The sequence below is a fragment of the Nanorana parkeri genome, unplaced genomic scaffold (genome assembly GCF_000935625.1).
Source record: "Nanorana parkeri isolate BGI_ZX_2015 unplaced genomic scaffold, ASM93562v1 scaffold98, whole genome shotgun sequence".
Taxonomy (NCBI): domain Eukaryota; kingdom Metazoa; phylum Chordata; class Amphibia; order Anura; family Dicroglossidae; genus Nanorana; species Nanorana parkeri.
Genome location: NW_017306366.1, coordinates 1226096 through 1240748, shown reverse-complemented (window position 1 = coordinate 1240748; position 14653 = coordinate 1226096). Strand labels below are relative to the sequence as shown.

The window sequence follows — 14653 nt, the reverse complement described above, 5'->3', positions numbered from 1 at the left end:
CAAATTAATCTCACAAAATATATTTGTCACTGTGTTGCCTTGAGGTCGGGACTCAGCGTAGACCGAAACGTTGGCCTATTGAACTACGCAATGTGATCTGCAAAACTAATATTTGCATATTGAGCTCTCGAGTGCTGGTGACTTGTCTTCAAATTCTTTTGGCATAACTTTGTGCATAATCTGGATTATCTGAGCATCATGTTTATTCTACAGTGCACCAGCAGATACCTTTTTAGGAGAAGGTACATGCAGACATTATAAACAATGCAGTTTAATTTAGAATTACCAACAACTGTTCTGCTTGAGGGCCTACGATACACATGAGATTGCCACCTTATTAATGATCCTGTCTATAGCCAGGTTTAGAGGGTTCCAGCTCCTACTGCCCATTCACTACAGATTTACTGTGGCCTGAACTCCAATGGCAATGATACCTGATGTTGTAGCCCATCCACTCCAGTATATTCGCGTTGTGAAGCATAAGGCCATGTAGAGGCTGCAACTCTATTTCAGTTCAGTAACTCTCTGCCATCCAGCACAGGAATGAACCAATGTCTGCAGAAAGAAATGGTCAGATTCTCCACTTCATCTTTCAAAAACATCATGGTGGTATAAATGGAACTGTGGCGATATGAGCACCTTACTGTTCTCAATTGTTTTAACTATTGTTTAACTTTAGTCCTTTCTTCCTTCCAGAAGGAAAACTTTTATCTGTGGAGCTGACACATTATGTTGTCCCAGACTGCCAAGTGTTGCAAGATTACCAAGAGGTGCTGGAGTTTTCAGAGATTCGGGGAGTCATCTACATGCAGACCGCATGTCACGCCGTACAGCATCACAGAGGCCGCAGGTGAGTTTTTTTTGCAGTTTTACACTATACCGATGCATGGTAATGGAGCTTTTCTGTGTATAGAGAACCTGTCACCAGATCCAAAAGCTATTTTCCCATTCTCTGAGACACTGCCTTGTCCTCTGACTACAATCAAAGCATAGAACATGCCCCAGAGTATACTGACCCAACTGCTTCTATTGCACCACTTTGAAGCGGCTTCAGCAGAGATTGAACAGCATGCTCTACCTGGAGCAGGAGGTATATCGCCTGTATTGTGGCATGGGGAAACAAAGTTGGGGGGGTTCTCAGGCAGGGGAGAGGGGTATGTACTGAAAGCAATCCTGCACTTTGTCAGTACAAAGCAAAGAAACCAGTTTGCTTTAATCTCCCTCATCCCCTGCCCACCACCCACTACTATCACATACTGACTTTTTCTTCACTCCCCTGCCTCTAGGTCCACCTGTAAAGAATATACTCTGCACTTTGCATTGGCAAAGCACAGTTTTACTCAGAGGGCTGTTATTTTGGGGTGTATATTCTGCTCTTACTTTTCAGTATCAATAAAGATTTGTCAGGTTATCTAAAGGAAATCCATCAGGAGAATGTGTTTTTAGGGGTGCAGGCATCAGAACAGTCATGCTTTCTCGACCTGGTGACTAAGCTGAACAAGCAATTGCATATCACAGATGCCAACTCTTGCATGTGCTTGTATAAAGATCAGCGGCATACCAAGTAGTGACGGAAAGTTGAGAGTGACAAAGCAGGCAAAGTAAAAAAGAAAAAAAAAAAAAACAGCAATGGCAGTAGATCTCATATTTCCCTCCTGACAAGTTGCTTTAAAGTGGAACCGAAGTATTTCCCCCCATTCCAAAAGAAATTGCTAACAGGTAGAGGTTTTTTCTTTTTTTTTTTTTTGTGGCAGTAGAGACTTTGTATGTCTTTGCTGCCAAAAAGAACTAATTTAGCCGTCTGCTCACACATTTTTGGTAATTGTACAATGGTAAAGAGAATTGTGTACTCTCAGGCTTTGTAAGATGCTGAGAGCTCATCCTAGTGCCAGGATACTGTAACTCCAATGTGCATAGGTTGCAGGTACAATGAATGGGAAAGTGATGATGAAAAGAAACGAGCTTTGCAGTGTAAGAAGAACTAAGACGTACAATGGATGGTATGGTGTGCAAGAATTTTTTTGTTGATGTGAAAACTACAGTAGATGTGTGAGGACCCGATGAAGTAGTCAGAATGCACCCCAGTATTGATAAGATGCCCTTACACGTGGCACAACGTGAATGGTGACAAACTGAAGGACCTTTTTGTTTAGGTATACTCAGGCGGTCCTGCATTCTTTATACAGGCTTTAAAGTAGCAGCAGAACTTCCTGAACCCCCCCCTCCTTCCTAAAAGGGGACCTTGTTGAACTGCAGCCATTCCTGTCTCTCTGGAGTAACATTTATGCCTTGTGATCGAGGGAACTATTTCTTCTTATTGAAAAGAAAACCAAAATAAAAGCATTCTTTTATGTACCCGATCAATATCCATGAATTTATTGCAGTCTGCTCAAAAAAGCTCAACACATGTAAGTAAACTCTGCACGTAATGTTCTACATTGTTGACCTTAATCCATACAAAGAGTTCTATTTCTATTCAATTAGCCTAATGCGCTTTATATTTGATGTGGAATTAAAACCAAACTGACTAAAACAAAGCATTGATCAATACGTAAACAAATACTTGTTGCACATTAATGAAGTCCACAATTTGTTTAACATTACATTTATTTATTTTTAGTGTTGTACATCACCCATATGATTTATTTGCTTCGGCTTCCTTTTGGATCAGTTAGTGATCGTATTAGAGACACAGCTGGATGGAGACTAGGAACATAAGTCGGGATCTAGAGGTTGGTGGGATCTGTCCATGCAATCCTGGAATCAGTACGTGTTTTCATCACCCAGTCAAGTAGAGCTTTGGGGTTGAGCTCATGACAGAAATACAGATGAAGCACGTCTTTGTGGCTCGTTATCTTTCCAATCAGTTAGAATGAAGGAAATCAATACGGGAATCAAATATGGGTCTAAAATAAAATGGATATCTCCATTCTAGTCTCTATGTTCAGGTAATAAAACACCTTGGCAAATGAAAGCATGTTGGTAATGGAGGTCATTAACAATGATATAGTGTACATGGGGATAGGCTGGGAAATGCTAAGAATGTAGAGATGAGCATGGCCACTTTAACATGGAAAACGGATGCTGTGCCCTTCAGCGGATTTTCATTTGTTAGTGTGTTCTAAATCCCAGAAAGGAATAAAATTTCCTTAACAATCAATTGCCCTTTATGTTGATTAATGTAAGTGGCTTAAGATCGAATGAGCTAAGAACGATGTAAGGGTTGAGAAGGGAAGCAATCCTGGAGTTAATTACATTAAAATGTGGAAGATTTAGTTCCATTATTTGAAATTATGTAAAATCATCTGCTACATTTGCCTTTTTTGACAGCTCTATTATGAAATGGAGAACTGTCCCTGCCACTCTAGTTTTGCTGCTATGTGAAGTGAACATGAGCCAGAAATTATCCTAATCCACTTTGTGTGCACCAAATACCTTTTGCAAATCCAGATATTGCCTTTTAAAAAGGTAGCTAGCTGTGACATCATCACTGTGCTGCTCACAGCTTGTGCAGAGGTCAGAGCTGTGGAAGGGTGTTGGGACTCAGCAGGCCTTCCTTCTACAGGCTGCTTGCAAAAAAGCATAGAGACACAAGACCAGTCACCCTTCCCAATGAGGGAGTGCAGCAGTGACTGGTCTATATTATAAGATGTCCTTGCACAAAGGCAGGCAAAGTGCAGGAGTTGTTCTATGCTGGATCACTGCACATTTCTGGAAAAATACACAAAGGTTCAAGTAAGGATACAAACGCCTCCTGTAGTCAGACCATATCAGTTTAGCCTGGAGTTCTGCTTTAACAATCTTTGACAGGTCAGTCTGAAAAAGTGATGCATTAAATCTGGATCTAGATGGACTTGGTTACCATTGTTTGTTTATTAGGGATGCGCTGATACCAATATCGGTATCGGTGCCGATACTGAGTATTTGGGCGAGTACTTATACTCGCCCAAATGCTCCGATGCCTAGCCCAATACTTTACAAGCCGGCTCCATGTTCCCTCGTCACAAGTGTAATGACTCGCTGCCCGGCTTCCTGGTTGGTCGGGAAGCTGGCCAATCAGAAAGACGGGCGCCGCGTCATTACACAGCTGTCTGATTGGCCGTGAACCCGGCTTTATGCTTCCTCGTCACCTCATGACGAGGGAGCATGGAGCCAGCTTCCCGGTCAATCGGGAAGATGGGCTCCACGTCATTACAAGGCGCCCAGCTTTCTGATTGGCCAGAAAGCCGGCTCCATGCTAGTGACGAGAAGCATGGGGACGGCTTCCCTGCTAATCAGGAAGCCAGGTGGCGAGTCATTACACACCGCCTAGCTTCCTTAATAGGATTTCCTGTATTGGTGAGTACTGGAAACAAAATATTGGTACTCGGTATTGATGCATCTCTATTGTTTATATTATATATACTCTATCAGTCGGGTGGACTGATACAGTTCAACTTTTGTTGAAGGAGCCAGTCCAGAAATTCTTGTCCAAGCGTCATACCTATGGGCAGGGGTGGACAAATTCATATGGAATTCAGGAGCTAGCCTGTCCAATCCAGGAGCCAGTAGGATTGTTTTTGGTTTTATTAGGAGCCAGCTCCATTGACAACTACTAGAGAAAACCTCAGAAGTTAGGCGCCCATGGTATGTTGTAAGGAGCATTGGCGACCTGACTCCAGGGATTTGGCCAGTCCTGACTATAGGTAAAAGCAAAAAGCTGCGGTGGTCTCAGGAGATCAAGCTACAATCTAGTCTTTCTGTTTTTGTAGATATACGCTGGTAGATTTTCGTACAAAAGTTCATACAAAGAATCTCACCAGAACATTTAATATTGCCATCATAAAGTTGATCATTTTAATTTTGATTTTAGAATGAATGGAGTTTCCTGAATGAAAAATCAAATTTCGTTGATTCGAGATAAAAAAAAAATCCATTCTTCTTCTTTCTTCTTCTTTCTTCTTCTCACTGCAGTCAAACGATTTTAGTTTTACCACATTAACTATTAGAAAAACATATGAAAACACATTTTTCCAAATAAAATTTTACTGTTGTATGGCCAGCTTCACTCACTCCAGCATTATGGGCTTGCATTTCAAAATCTTTTAAGGGCTTGTTCACATCAAATCCAGACCAGATCTGCATGAGTTTCTGCACATGCAGTGCAGTGTGTTTTTTCACGTTCTTGCTGCGTTCCTGGCCGTTTTCTTTTTTTTGGGGGGGTTTAGCCTAAAATGGGCTTTCAGTGCGTTCCAGGGCGTTTGCATGTGATTTTGATGTGTTTCCATGCGTTTGTGTTGCACGGCATGCTGCAGTTTTTTCACATGTTCTGGAACTGAACGCTGTGGTGTGAACTAGAGCCCAAAATACCATAGGAATAAAGAAGGCGTTCTGTAACTGCTCTGCATCTGCTCCGCACTTGTTGTGCATAAGCCCTTAAGTGACACTAAACTCAGGAGCTAAATCTTAAAAATACATTCAGGAACCTTAACTATTAATAAAAATGTATCTCATTTGTGTATTACTCAGCTGTATATCCTCAAATTATCTCCGAATTGGTGCTGACACTGTCCTTCCTTCTTGAGGGGGGCTACTTTTGTGCCCCATGGTCCCTGTGTGTGTTGTAAAGTAGCCAATGCTCTAAGCTCTCTCCTGTGATGGACTACAATCTCATGTTTCGTTTACTAATTTGTATTGAGATTGTAGTCCATCACAGGAGTGAGCTTAGAGCATTGGCTACTTTACAACACACACAGGGACCATGGGGAACAACAGAAGCCACCCTCCAGAAGGAAGGCAGTGTCGGCACCAATTCAGAGATGATTTGAGGATCTACAGCCGAGTGATACACAGATAAGAAACATTTTTGTTAATAGTTAAGGTTCCTGAATGTATTTTTATTTCACAGGTCGGCTAGAACTATGAGGTGAGTGGAAATCACTCATCTCATAGTTCTCCTTTAACAACTGAGTTTAGTGTCACTTTAAACCTCTGTCTATGCTTAGCTTTGGTGCAAAATGGGTTAACCTGTCTGATAAGTGCAGTGAGCCCTTGTAGACGGCACACACTGGAAAGTTTTTCCTGCAGGGCTGGAGTCACACAAACACGATTAACATACATTATGTACAACCTCTGACAGTGTTTTATCCTAAGTGGCCATAGGAATGATACATATGCACTTTATCTCAGCAACAAATTTGATTTGTGTAACGATTTCCGTTCAAATATGGCTATCGGTGCACCTCTCGGCTCTCTTATTTTATACAGTTTGATGGACAGCATCCAGTGTCAGATGTGCTCCGAGGTGCCTTTCCTGTCTAACGATTATTGAGCTGCGGTTTATCTGCTGCCTTATTTTATATTTAGCACATTGTTAATTAAGAGTTGAATAAAGTCCTTTTCACACTGATGACAATGAGGAAATGGATGGCTTCCATCTTTTTTGTACAGAAAAATGTTGGTTAAAGAGCTTGTCCAGACAAAACTTTTTTTGGTTCAGGTAACACCAAGCTCAGGCGTTAAACCTTCGGGCCCGTTCACACCAGATGCAGTGCGTTCCGGCCCGATTCCAGCCAGAACACACTGCCTCGCATTGTGGCCGGCTCACTTTTTTGCAGGAGGTGGGTGTGGGGGGCCATTGAAGTGAATGGCACCGTAGCCATGCCTCACGGGATCACAAGGCACATTATGCCTGAGGTCCGGTCCAATCAAAATGCTGCAAGCACTATTTTGATTGCACCGGACCGCAGGCATAATGTGCCTTGTGATCCCGTGAGGCATGGCTACGGTGCCATTCACTTCAATGGCCCCCCACACCCACCTCCTGCAAAAAAGTGAGCCGGCCACAATGCGAGGTAGTGCGTTCTGGCTAGAATCGGGCCAGAACGGGCCCTTAAAAATGCATTCAGGTACCTTTTTAACTATTAACAAAAATGTATCTTATTTGTGTATCACTCGGCTCAAGATCCTCAAATCATCTCTGAATTGGTGTTGACACTGTCCTTCCTTCTGGAGGGTGGCTACTTTTGTTCCCCATGGTCCCTGTGTGTGTTGTAATGTAGTCATCGCTCCTGTGATGGACTACAATCTCAATACAAGTTAGTAAACTATACGTGAGATTGTAGTCCATCACGGGAGCGAGTTTGGAGTGGTGGCCACTTTACAACATACTCGGGGATCCTGGGGAACTTTTTTAGTTGTCCGATCACCTGCAGTGATAAGACATGACAATGTTGGTTGGTATTTTCATTGTTTTCACTTCTATTTCCAGACAGTACAAGAAGCTACGATCCTTACTTCGCGATGCTCGCCGTGATTGCATCTTTTTCCCCAATGAGTTCCAGCACTATGCTTATCTCCCCAGAGAGATGGGTGAGCCTGTTGAAGACTGGCAATCGAGGTATGGACCTTCTGTGATTGAGGGTCGGTCATGTTTCGCTTGTAATGTATTATAATGTGTTTTCTAATAATTGTTAGAAAAGCCAACTTCTCCATGAGCTCCAGTTCAGGGATTCTGCTGGGCTTCCATAATTGTTCCTACTTCCCTCCTACTAGAATTCTCCAGAGACCACCTGCATTTTCTCGTTAGGTTACAGTTGATTTGCAATCACTTTTTAGGAACAAGAAGTAGAATTAGGTCAACTCTGCTTTCCATTTAGAATTGCTGCAAGTGTAGATATGCTCTGAATACCTGTGGCACAAAATTAGTATTTTGTGTATCATTTTACATTAGCAAAAGTGTACCTGTTCATTCAACGGGCTGAATACAGATGGGAGCTTCACTGCAGTGGTAGAGAGAACAGAGTACTTAAGCATGTGTTGGTATAGTGGCAGCAATCGCAGATATGGGCCTAGATGTGCGGGAATGGGAAAGGTGGGGAAAATATGGGTGTCAGTCACAGTGGTGAGCGTTAACATTGACGTGCAGGTGTGGGAGGAGGATGGAGGCTATGGTAGTGAGAGCTTGGTATGGAGGAAAGGAGTTGGCATGAAGGCACCGTGGTGGGGAGATTTCAAGCATGGTACCGAGAAGAGTACAGGCACCGTAGTGTTGGGGGGTGGTTGCAGATGTGGTGCTGGGTGGTACTTCCTCAAGAAATGGTCAGTTGTTACTTCAGATGCAGTTTTGCAGGCCAGCAGCAGAGGTTGACCGGGGGGAGACGACGACGGCAGTGTGTAGTTGTAGCGTGATCTGCCGGGTCAGAGATTAAAGTGCCTGTGAAAACCACAGCAAAAGCCAAGGGGTAGAGAGCTGGTGTGAACTTATGTCCCTTTTGCAACACAGACTCATTGCAACGCTCCAGTGACCACTCTTAACTTGGGTGCCCTTTGATTTGTTTGCAGATGTATTTACAATTCTTCCGTCTGGTATTATCAGCACTGTCAAGCTAAAATACCCGTCATTATGGTAACTGAGAATGAAAAGGTGATCAGAAGGTACAGCAATGAGACTGAAGGTGTCTACGTCTTGTCATTTAAGGTCAGTGAGAAACCGGTTATTAGTACACAGAATAAGACGCAGACAATGCACACCGGTAGTAAATGCTTCAGATGTTTTTTTAGGTTTTATGTGGTTCTTCTGTTACATGCTCTGTATATCTGTTTTTTGAGAGGGCTACTAAATCTGAACTCCAGGTGCAAAAAAATTGTAATACAGTTATGTATTCATTAGGAAATTAATAAAGTGCATCTGAACCCAAGTCCGCACATGTAATATATTGCAGCGTATCAGTCTTTAGATGTAGTGGCTGCGTTCGTTCTCTTTTTTTTTTTTTTTTCTGGCACTTTTTTTTATTTCGCTTTAATTTGGTGATCCTGCTAGTAACACACATCCTGTCCTATGGTGACCAATTATCACTTGCTGTATTGTATCTGTGGAAGAGCAGCATTTTTCACCCTGGGATGCTCCCTACTCCCCCGTCCCCTATTTCCATTACATATGAGGAGGTGTTTTGTAATTCACAGACAGAACCTGCGCAAATAAGACACCATGAGATTTCAGAGCAGCAAAGGTACTGTGTTGTCAGCTTACTACAGATAGCTAGGAGCACACTTGATTTCTAACAGGATCAACAAGTATTTTCACACTTATTGAACAGGCATAACAAAACACTTTAACGGTTACAGACTACAGATCAGAAGCAAATTGGAGAAGTTCATTGTTAGGATTTTGGTAGAATGTTAATTTTTTTTTATACAATGTTAATTTTTTTTTAAACACCAAGTACCTGGATTTGCCTTGACCTCAAATTCCTGCACCTCTGAGTACAGTTACACTCAGACAAGGAAAGGCAAGGCCAGCACTAGGAGCCAGTGGGGCTCTGATGCAGTGCACGTGTGCTGAAAAGGAGAAGAGAGCAAAGTGATGACATTATCATTGTGCTGCTGCTTTTTCATTGTCCAGTCAGCAGGATGGGGTGCTTTTTGTCAAAGCTGTGCTGATGCTTCAGTGGATGTCAAATAATTGTCTGTGCTGTCTGCCAGCGGTATCTGGAACACTAAACCGGCTACATAGAGCTACTTTGAAAGCTACTTTGAATTTGAAAGGTAAAGTAATGTCCTCTATATGTATTTTAAGCTGTGTGTGTAAAGCAGAATAGTCAATCATTGTGCAGCCTGTGCCAAATATTATAGGTCTTGGTCCTTTTAAGCCTCATAGCGTTTGAGTTATGTACTGTACACTGACTCAGTTGAAGAGCATTCTCTCAATGTGAAGCAGCCTTGTTTTACTTGTCTTTTGCTATTTTGACAGCCACTGAACTCCAGAACAATGACACCATAATATCAGTATTGTACCTGAAACAATCCCTTTGCTTTGCTCAGGAAGCACCAGATATAAACAGCTGTTACAGGTCCTTTTCTGTAGTAATAGACCGGTGAACCGTGTGATGGCATCGGGAAGTGACATGTCTGTTTTGTCTCCTGTAAATGTGTAAAAAGGCAAAAAGTAAAGCTGACTCTTATCTGATATGTAGGTTAGATGATGACAAGAAAAAATCTGACCGTCAAAAGGTTCTTTTGTACAACTGCCACAAAACTATACCCTATAGAGAAAATTAGACAATTCCTATAGGTTGTAATTCTGGTCCCTGCAAATGCATTCTAGAACAACATAGAACCTGGCAACAATATCCAATCCAGGCTAATGCAGTATCAGGGGTGTGAACATTTTTTTTTAAAACTGCTTGTCAAAGGGCTTAAACTGGGGCCTGACCTACTTGTCACTCGTGACAATCTACTTTGTCCTGATGCAAAAAAATTATTTTAAAAACTGTATTTAGCGTTGCTAAGAAGCGCTTCTCATTGGTCAGCGCCGCCAGGTGACCTCGCTGATCAACGCGTGCTTGCATTTTGCGAGCGAAATTCAGAATACATGGAATAGGTACAGATAATACACCCCTACTTGTGGACGAGAAGGATCGTTCACTGAAAGGTAAGCATAGCAGGGAGGGAGAGGGGGCCAGATTTGTACAGGTAATTCCATTTTCCCAAATTCTTGGGAAAGTGAATTTACCCTTTAGGGCTGGTGCAGACTTGAGCGATCGTGTGCGGTTGCATACAGCGGTTGCTGCGCGGCCCCATTAATTTCAATGGGACTACATCCACGTGGCAATTGCTGAAAAAAGGTACCTTGTTTCGCCAGTGTTGCAGTGTTTTCAACCGCAATTTTGCGCAATTGCATGGGCGTTATTGCAGCTGGAAACCGCGCAATCTGCCTGGTGTGACTGGAGTACCATTAGAAAATAATGGCACTGCCAGCGCGATCGGTGATTTCGTGCACGATGGCGATGCGGTCATGGATCGGCCACTCCGCTGACACACACAATGCCCTATGCATGTGTTTATTCGCATGCAGGTGGTGGGGGGGCAGCGGGGCTGATTTTTTAATTTTTATTCTAATTTTTTTTTTTTTTTTTTCCTTTTGTAACATTTTTTCATTGATTTTTTTTATTTTTTACATTTTTATGTATTGTTTTATTATTTTTTGACTTTTTTTCAGTTAACTGCTTGAAGACCAGGTGTTTAGATTACAGCGGCTGGCCTGGAGGTAGTTAATTGCTATCACACAGGGGATAACAAGCCCCTGAGTGATAGCATTTGGAGGTGGCAGGTTCTCTTTATTGACCCTGACACCTTCAACACAGGAGTTCTAGCACAGCACTGTGCTCGTCCTCCTGTAACAGGAAGGCTGCGAGCATTCCTTTGTCACTGCTCACACAGATGTTCTCTGCTATGCTCTGTGCTCTCTAATCTGATCTAATTTGCCATAGTCCCGGGTCCCCTAGAAGTGCGGGGGACCCCGAAGACCATGGCGGGGAGAGAGGCAGCCGGGAGCCGTATTAGAGGCAGCGGCTGGGGACACGGCAGCCGGAAAGAGAGTGAGGGGAGGGAGAGTGAGACTCAGGCTGGTTACAAGTGATTTTGGGCATCTACAGCCGCTCAAGATCACCTGTACAAAACTGCTCCCCTTCTACATTTAGCCCTGCTGCCTGCCAGAAGCTAAATGTAGAAAAAAACTACTCGCCCAGCGCTTGGAACTGCCTGTCCCAGGCGTTGGGGCAATAGGAATTCCACACCCCTGACCGTATACTTAATTCTGTCTTTGGGGTGCAGATATTTTATGTTATGTGTAACCCAATATACTGTAGAATTATAGAACACACATGTTGAAAGTCCTAATTTAGGCTATTGGAGACTGTGGGTGTGCGTGTTGGTGGGTGGTTTTTTTTGGGAATAATGAGGGTGACTGCTTTAAAAAAGGACATTCAGTTCTTACATTTTTGGCAACCATGGATAACACACACCTGCCATATTCTTACCAAACTTATAAACTACGGTCCATGGCCTGCTCCTGGGGCCCCCTTTCCCTCTCCTTTTTTTTTCTTTCCTGTGTTTCTTCTCTCTTCTCTCTTTCCTGATGAATCTCCGATGACCCACCACTTTCACACTCCTCTCTAACAACCCCTTGCTTGGCAGGATTTGGCTTTCAGATACCACCACACACCCATTTTTAGCCATATCTCCCAATAGCAGTCACAAAAGACATCACATTTCCATTATCCAAACATGAACTTCACCTCAAGCTTCAAACATAGCCCATCTAATCTTTCTGAACTGCAATAATGATCTGACTGGTTGGTTAGAGATAACCAAGAATATGTTTGGAAGTGTTTCTTAACTAGAAATGATTTTACCTTAACTAGAACTGGGTGATAAATCCACTCTCTAGTTGAATACATAATTGATTTCCTATTTTTTTCCTCACACACAGAATTACTTGGAGATATTTTGGCCACATCTGAAAGGAGCCCTGGAGTTGTACAACTCAATCCGAGAGGCTCTTCAAGAGCGTGAAACAGAAAGTCGTGAGAGTAATGGCAAGGAGTACCAGGAGCATCTGCCGCTGGAAATTCTGGAAGCTGGAATTAAGTCTGGTAGATATAAGCAGGTGAGTCAGTCACAATATAAATGTGTTACAGAGAGCAGCTGCATTATAGCACACTGACCAGTCCTCGCTCTGTGCAGGGTGTACTCAGCGTGAACAAGCATCGTTCTCAGCTCGAAGCCTTTGTGCGACTTCAGGGCCTGGCAGGCAAAAACTCTGGTATGGAAAGGCTTCTTCTATAATATTTGGCTTTTTGGGGGGCTATGATTGGGCCTGATCATAACCCTTGAATTCTGTATGGTTGTGGTGATCTCCCATTTTGGGCCTACCTAAATGAGTGCTTTTGACACTGGAAACACTTGTTGCATATTTTCCAACATGTTGGACTTATCAGCAATGTCTTATCCCATCTTGACAGGCTCTGTACACATTTTCACTCAAAAACAGACCAATGCCTCAGGGCTGGCAGCTATTCCTATGTCTTCTTTTAAGCGAATCCATAATGCTTTGGGAGTTCTTTGTTATCTTTAAAATGTTCTTAAAATAAATATATTAAATTAGATCTGGATGCCTTCCAGGTTTAATGATGGCCATCTATAAGAACTTAAAGTGACTCAGATACTCGTAAAACACTGGAGGCCCGCATGGAGCACCCCAGGTGAGAAACTGGAGTGTGCGGTCCCCGGCAACTGGTACCTAGGCTTGCATGCCACCAGAGGGGCCTCTGTGTGCTCTCTGTGGCACGCGTGGCATAGGTTCGCCATCACTGGCCTACTACATCTTCCTGGGGGGTGGGCTGTTAGGAGGCACTGTTTGCTAAGGAAAAATGTGTTTAGAAATGTTTCTTCTAGTTACCTCCTTTTGTGGCATATGTTGCGGTTTGACTTGCCTGCTAATAGTGCTGGAGTTATAGAAACCATTTTGATCATCTACTTTTGCATTCCAATACAGACCTGCAGAGTGATGTTCTGATCCATGGCACCAAGTCACGAAACAGAGCAATCCATGGAGACCTGGTGGCTGTAGAAATTCTGCCTAAGTCTGACTGGAAGGGGAGAACAGGAGCTCTGTGTGAGAATGAGGCAGATGAGAGAACTGCGGATACACAGAGTGACGTGATGATGACAGGTAAGCTGAACCGAAGAGACTTTGTTGTCTAACTGTGTAGCTTTTTGTGCATGGAATGGGGTATGGTGAGCACAATAAACATTGCATAATTGCAGATAAATGTGTGAGCCTCAGGCCTGCATTCATGTTTTGTCTGCCCCCAGGTCGTGTGGTGGGAGCGTTGCAGCGAAATTGGAGAGATTATGTGGCTACTTTCCCATCCAAGGAAGAGACCCAAACTCAAGGAAAGAATTCACAGAGGGTTCTAGTGACACCATGGGACTACAGAATCCCCAAAATCCGAATCAGCACACAGCAAGCAGGGGCACTACAGGTACTTTTTGGAGCCATTTGGTACAAGGACTTAAAATGCCTATTTTTAGTAGCTTGTGTGCGGCCAAATGATATGACTGCAGAATTTTGTGGATTGCAGCAACTCTGTCATTTGCAGTGAGTGACGGTTATTTCTTGGCACAGCTCAGCACATTGTGAAAGGGTTTGCAGACAAACTGCTGAGCAGTCTATATTCTGCTCCTTCCTGCTACTTTGGGTGAGGGGGTGTTTGGTAGTCAGATACTCTGCCTCCTGGAGCAAGATTCTCGTTTTGTTTCATTACAGGAAAGGCTCCATCTAAGGGACCTTAAAGTGTACATAAACCATAACATTGAACTTAATTATTCTCTTTTGGTCTGTTAAATATTCCATTGGGAGTGTTTTGTTATATCTGTTTGATAGGTGCAAGAAAACATGTTGATCTTGTCAGAAGTTCAGAACTTTAATGTGTCTTCTGAAGACTTCCTGTGTTATCCCAAAGAGCCCACCTAGTTTTTCTCTTGGACTACAGAACAATTAACTTTGTTGTAGAGATCTGAGAGCGGGAGTGGCTGAGTAGTTTAGCAAAAGATACTGGGAGAGCTGATAACGCTCATACCACAAAAAAAGCTGTGTGTGATCAACCCACAACTGGACTTGGCAGTTGTGTTTACTTGCAGGGTCTTTAAAGGGATAACATGTGTATGTATGTAGAGTGGGCTTGGCTCATTTTCCCTCTTCTATGTCACCTATCATTGGCCACCCACTTTTCTTACCAAGTCACGGGGATAAGGTTTTCAATGCCTGGGTGAAGAGCAATAGATTTAGAGCACATAATTTTGCTTTCCCCGAGGGATGGAAGATTCCTGA

At 43.1% G+C, this 14653-nt stretch overlaps 1 protein-coding gene across 1 annotated transcript in view; it reads left to right on the top strand.

Moving 5' to 3' along the window:
• The window catches only part of DIS3L (DIS3 like exosome 3'-5' exoribonuclease), a 32806-nt gene that overhangs the window by 5168 nt on the left and 12985 nt on the right, over positions 1 to 14653 (top strand). The window contains exons 2-8 of the mRNA XM_018552828.1: positions 697 to 850; positions 7250 to 7378; positions 8323 to 8458; positions 12251 to 12427; positions 12505 to 12583; positions 13316 to 13492; positions 13636 to 13805. Of these exons, the coding sequence (XP_018408330.1) occupies positions 697 to 850; positions 7250 to 7378; positions 8323 to 8458; positions 12251 to 12427; positions 12505 to 12583; positions 13316 to 13492; positions 13636 to 13805 (1022 nt within the window). The remainder of the gene's footprint in view (positions 1 to 696; positions 851 to 7249; positions 7379 to 8322; positions 8459 to 12250; positions 12428 to 12504; positions 12584 to 13315; positions 13493 to 13635; positions 13806 to 14653) is intronic.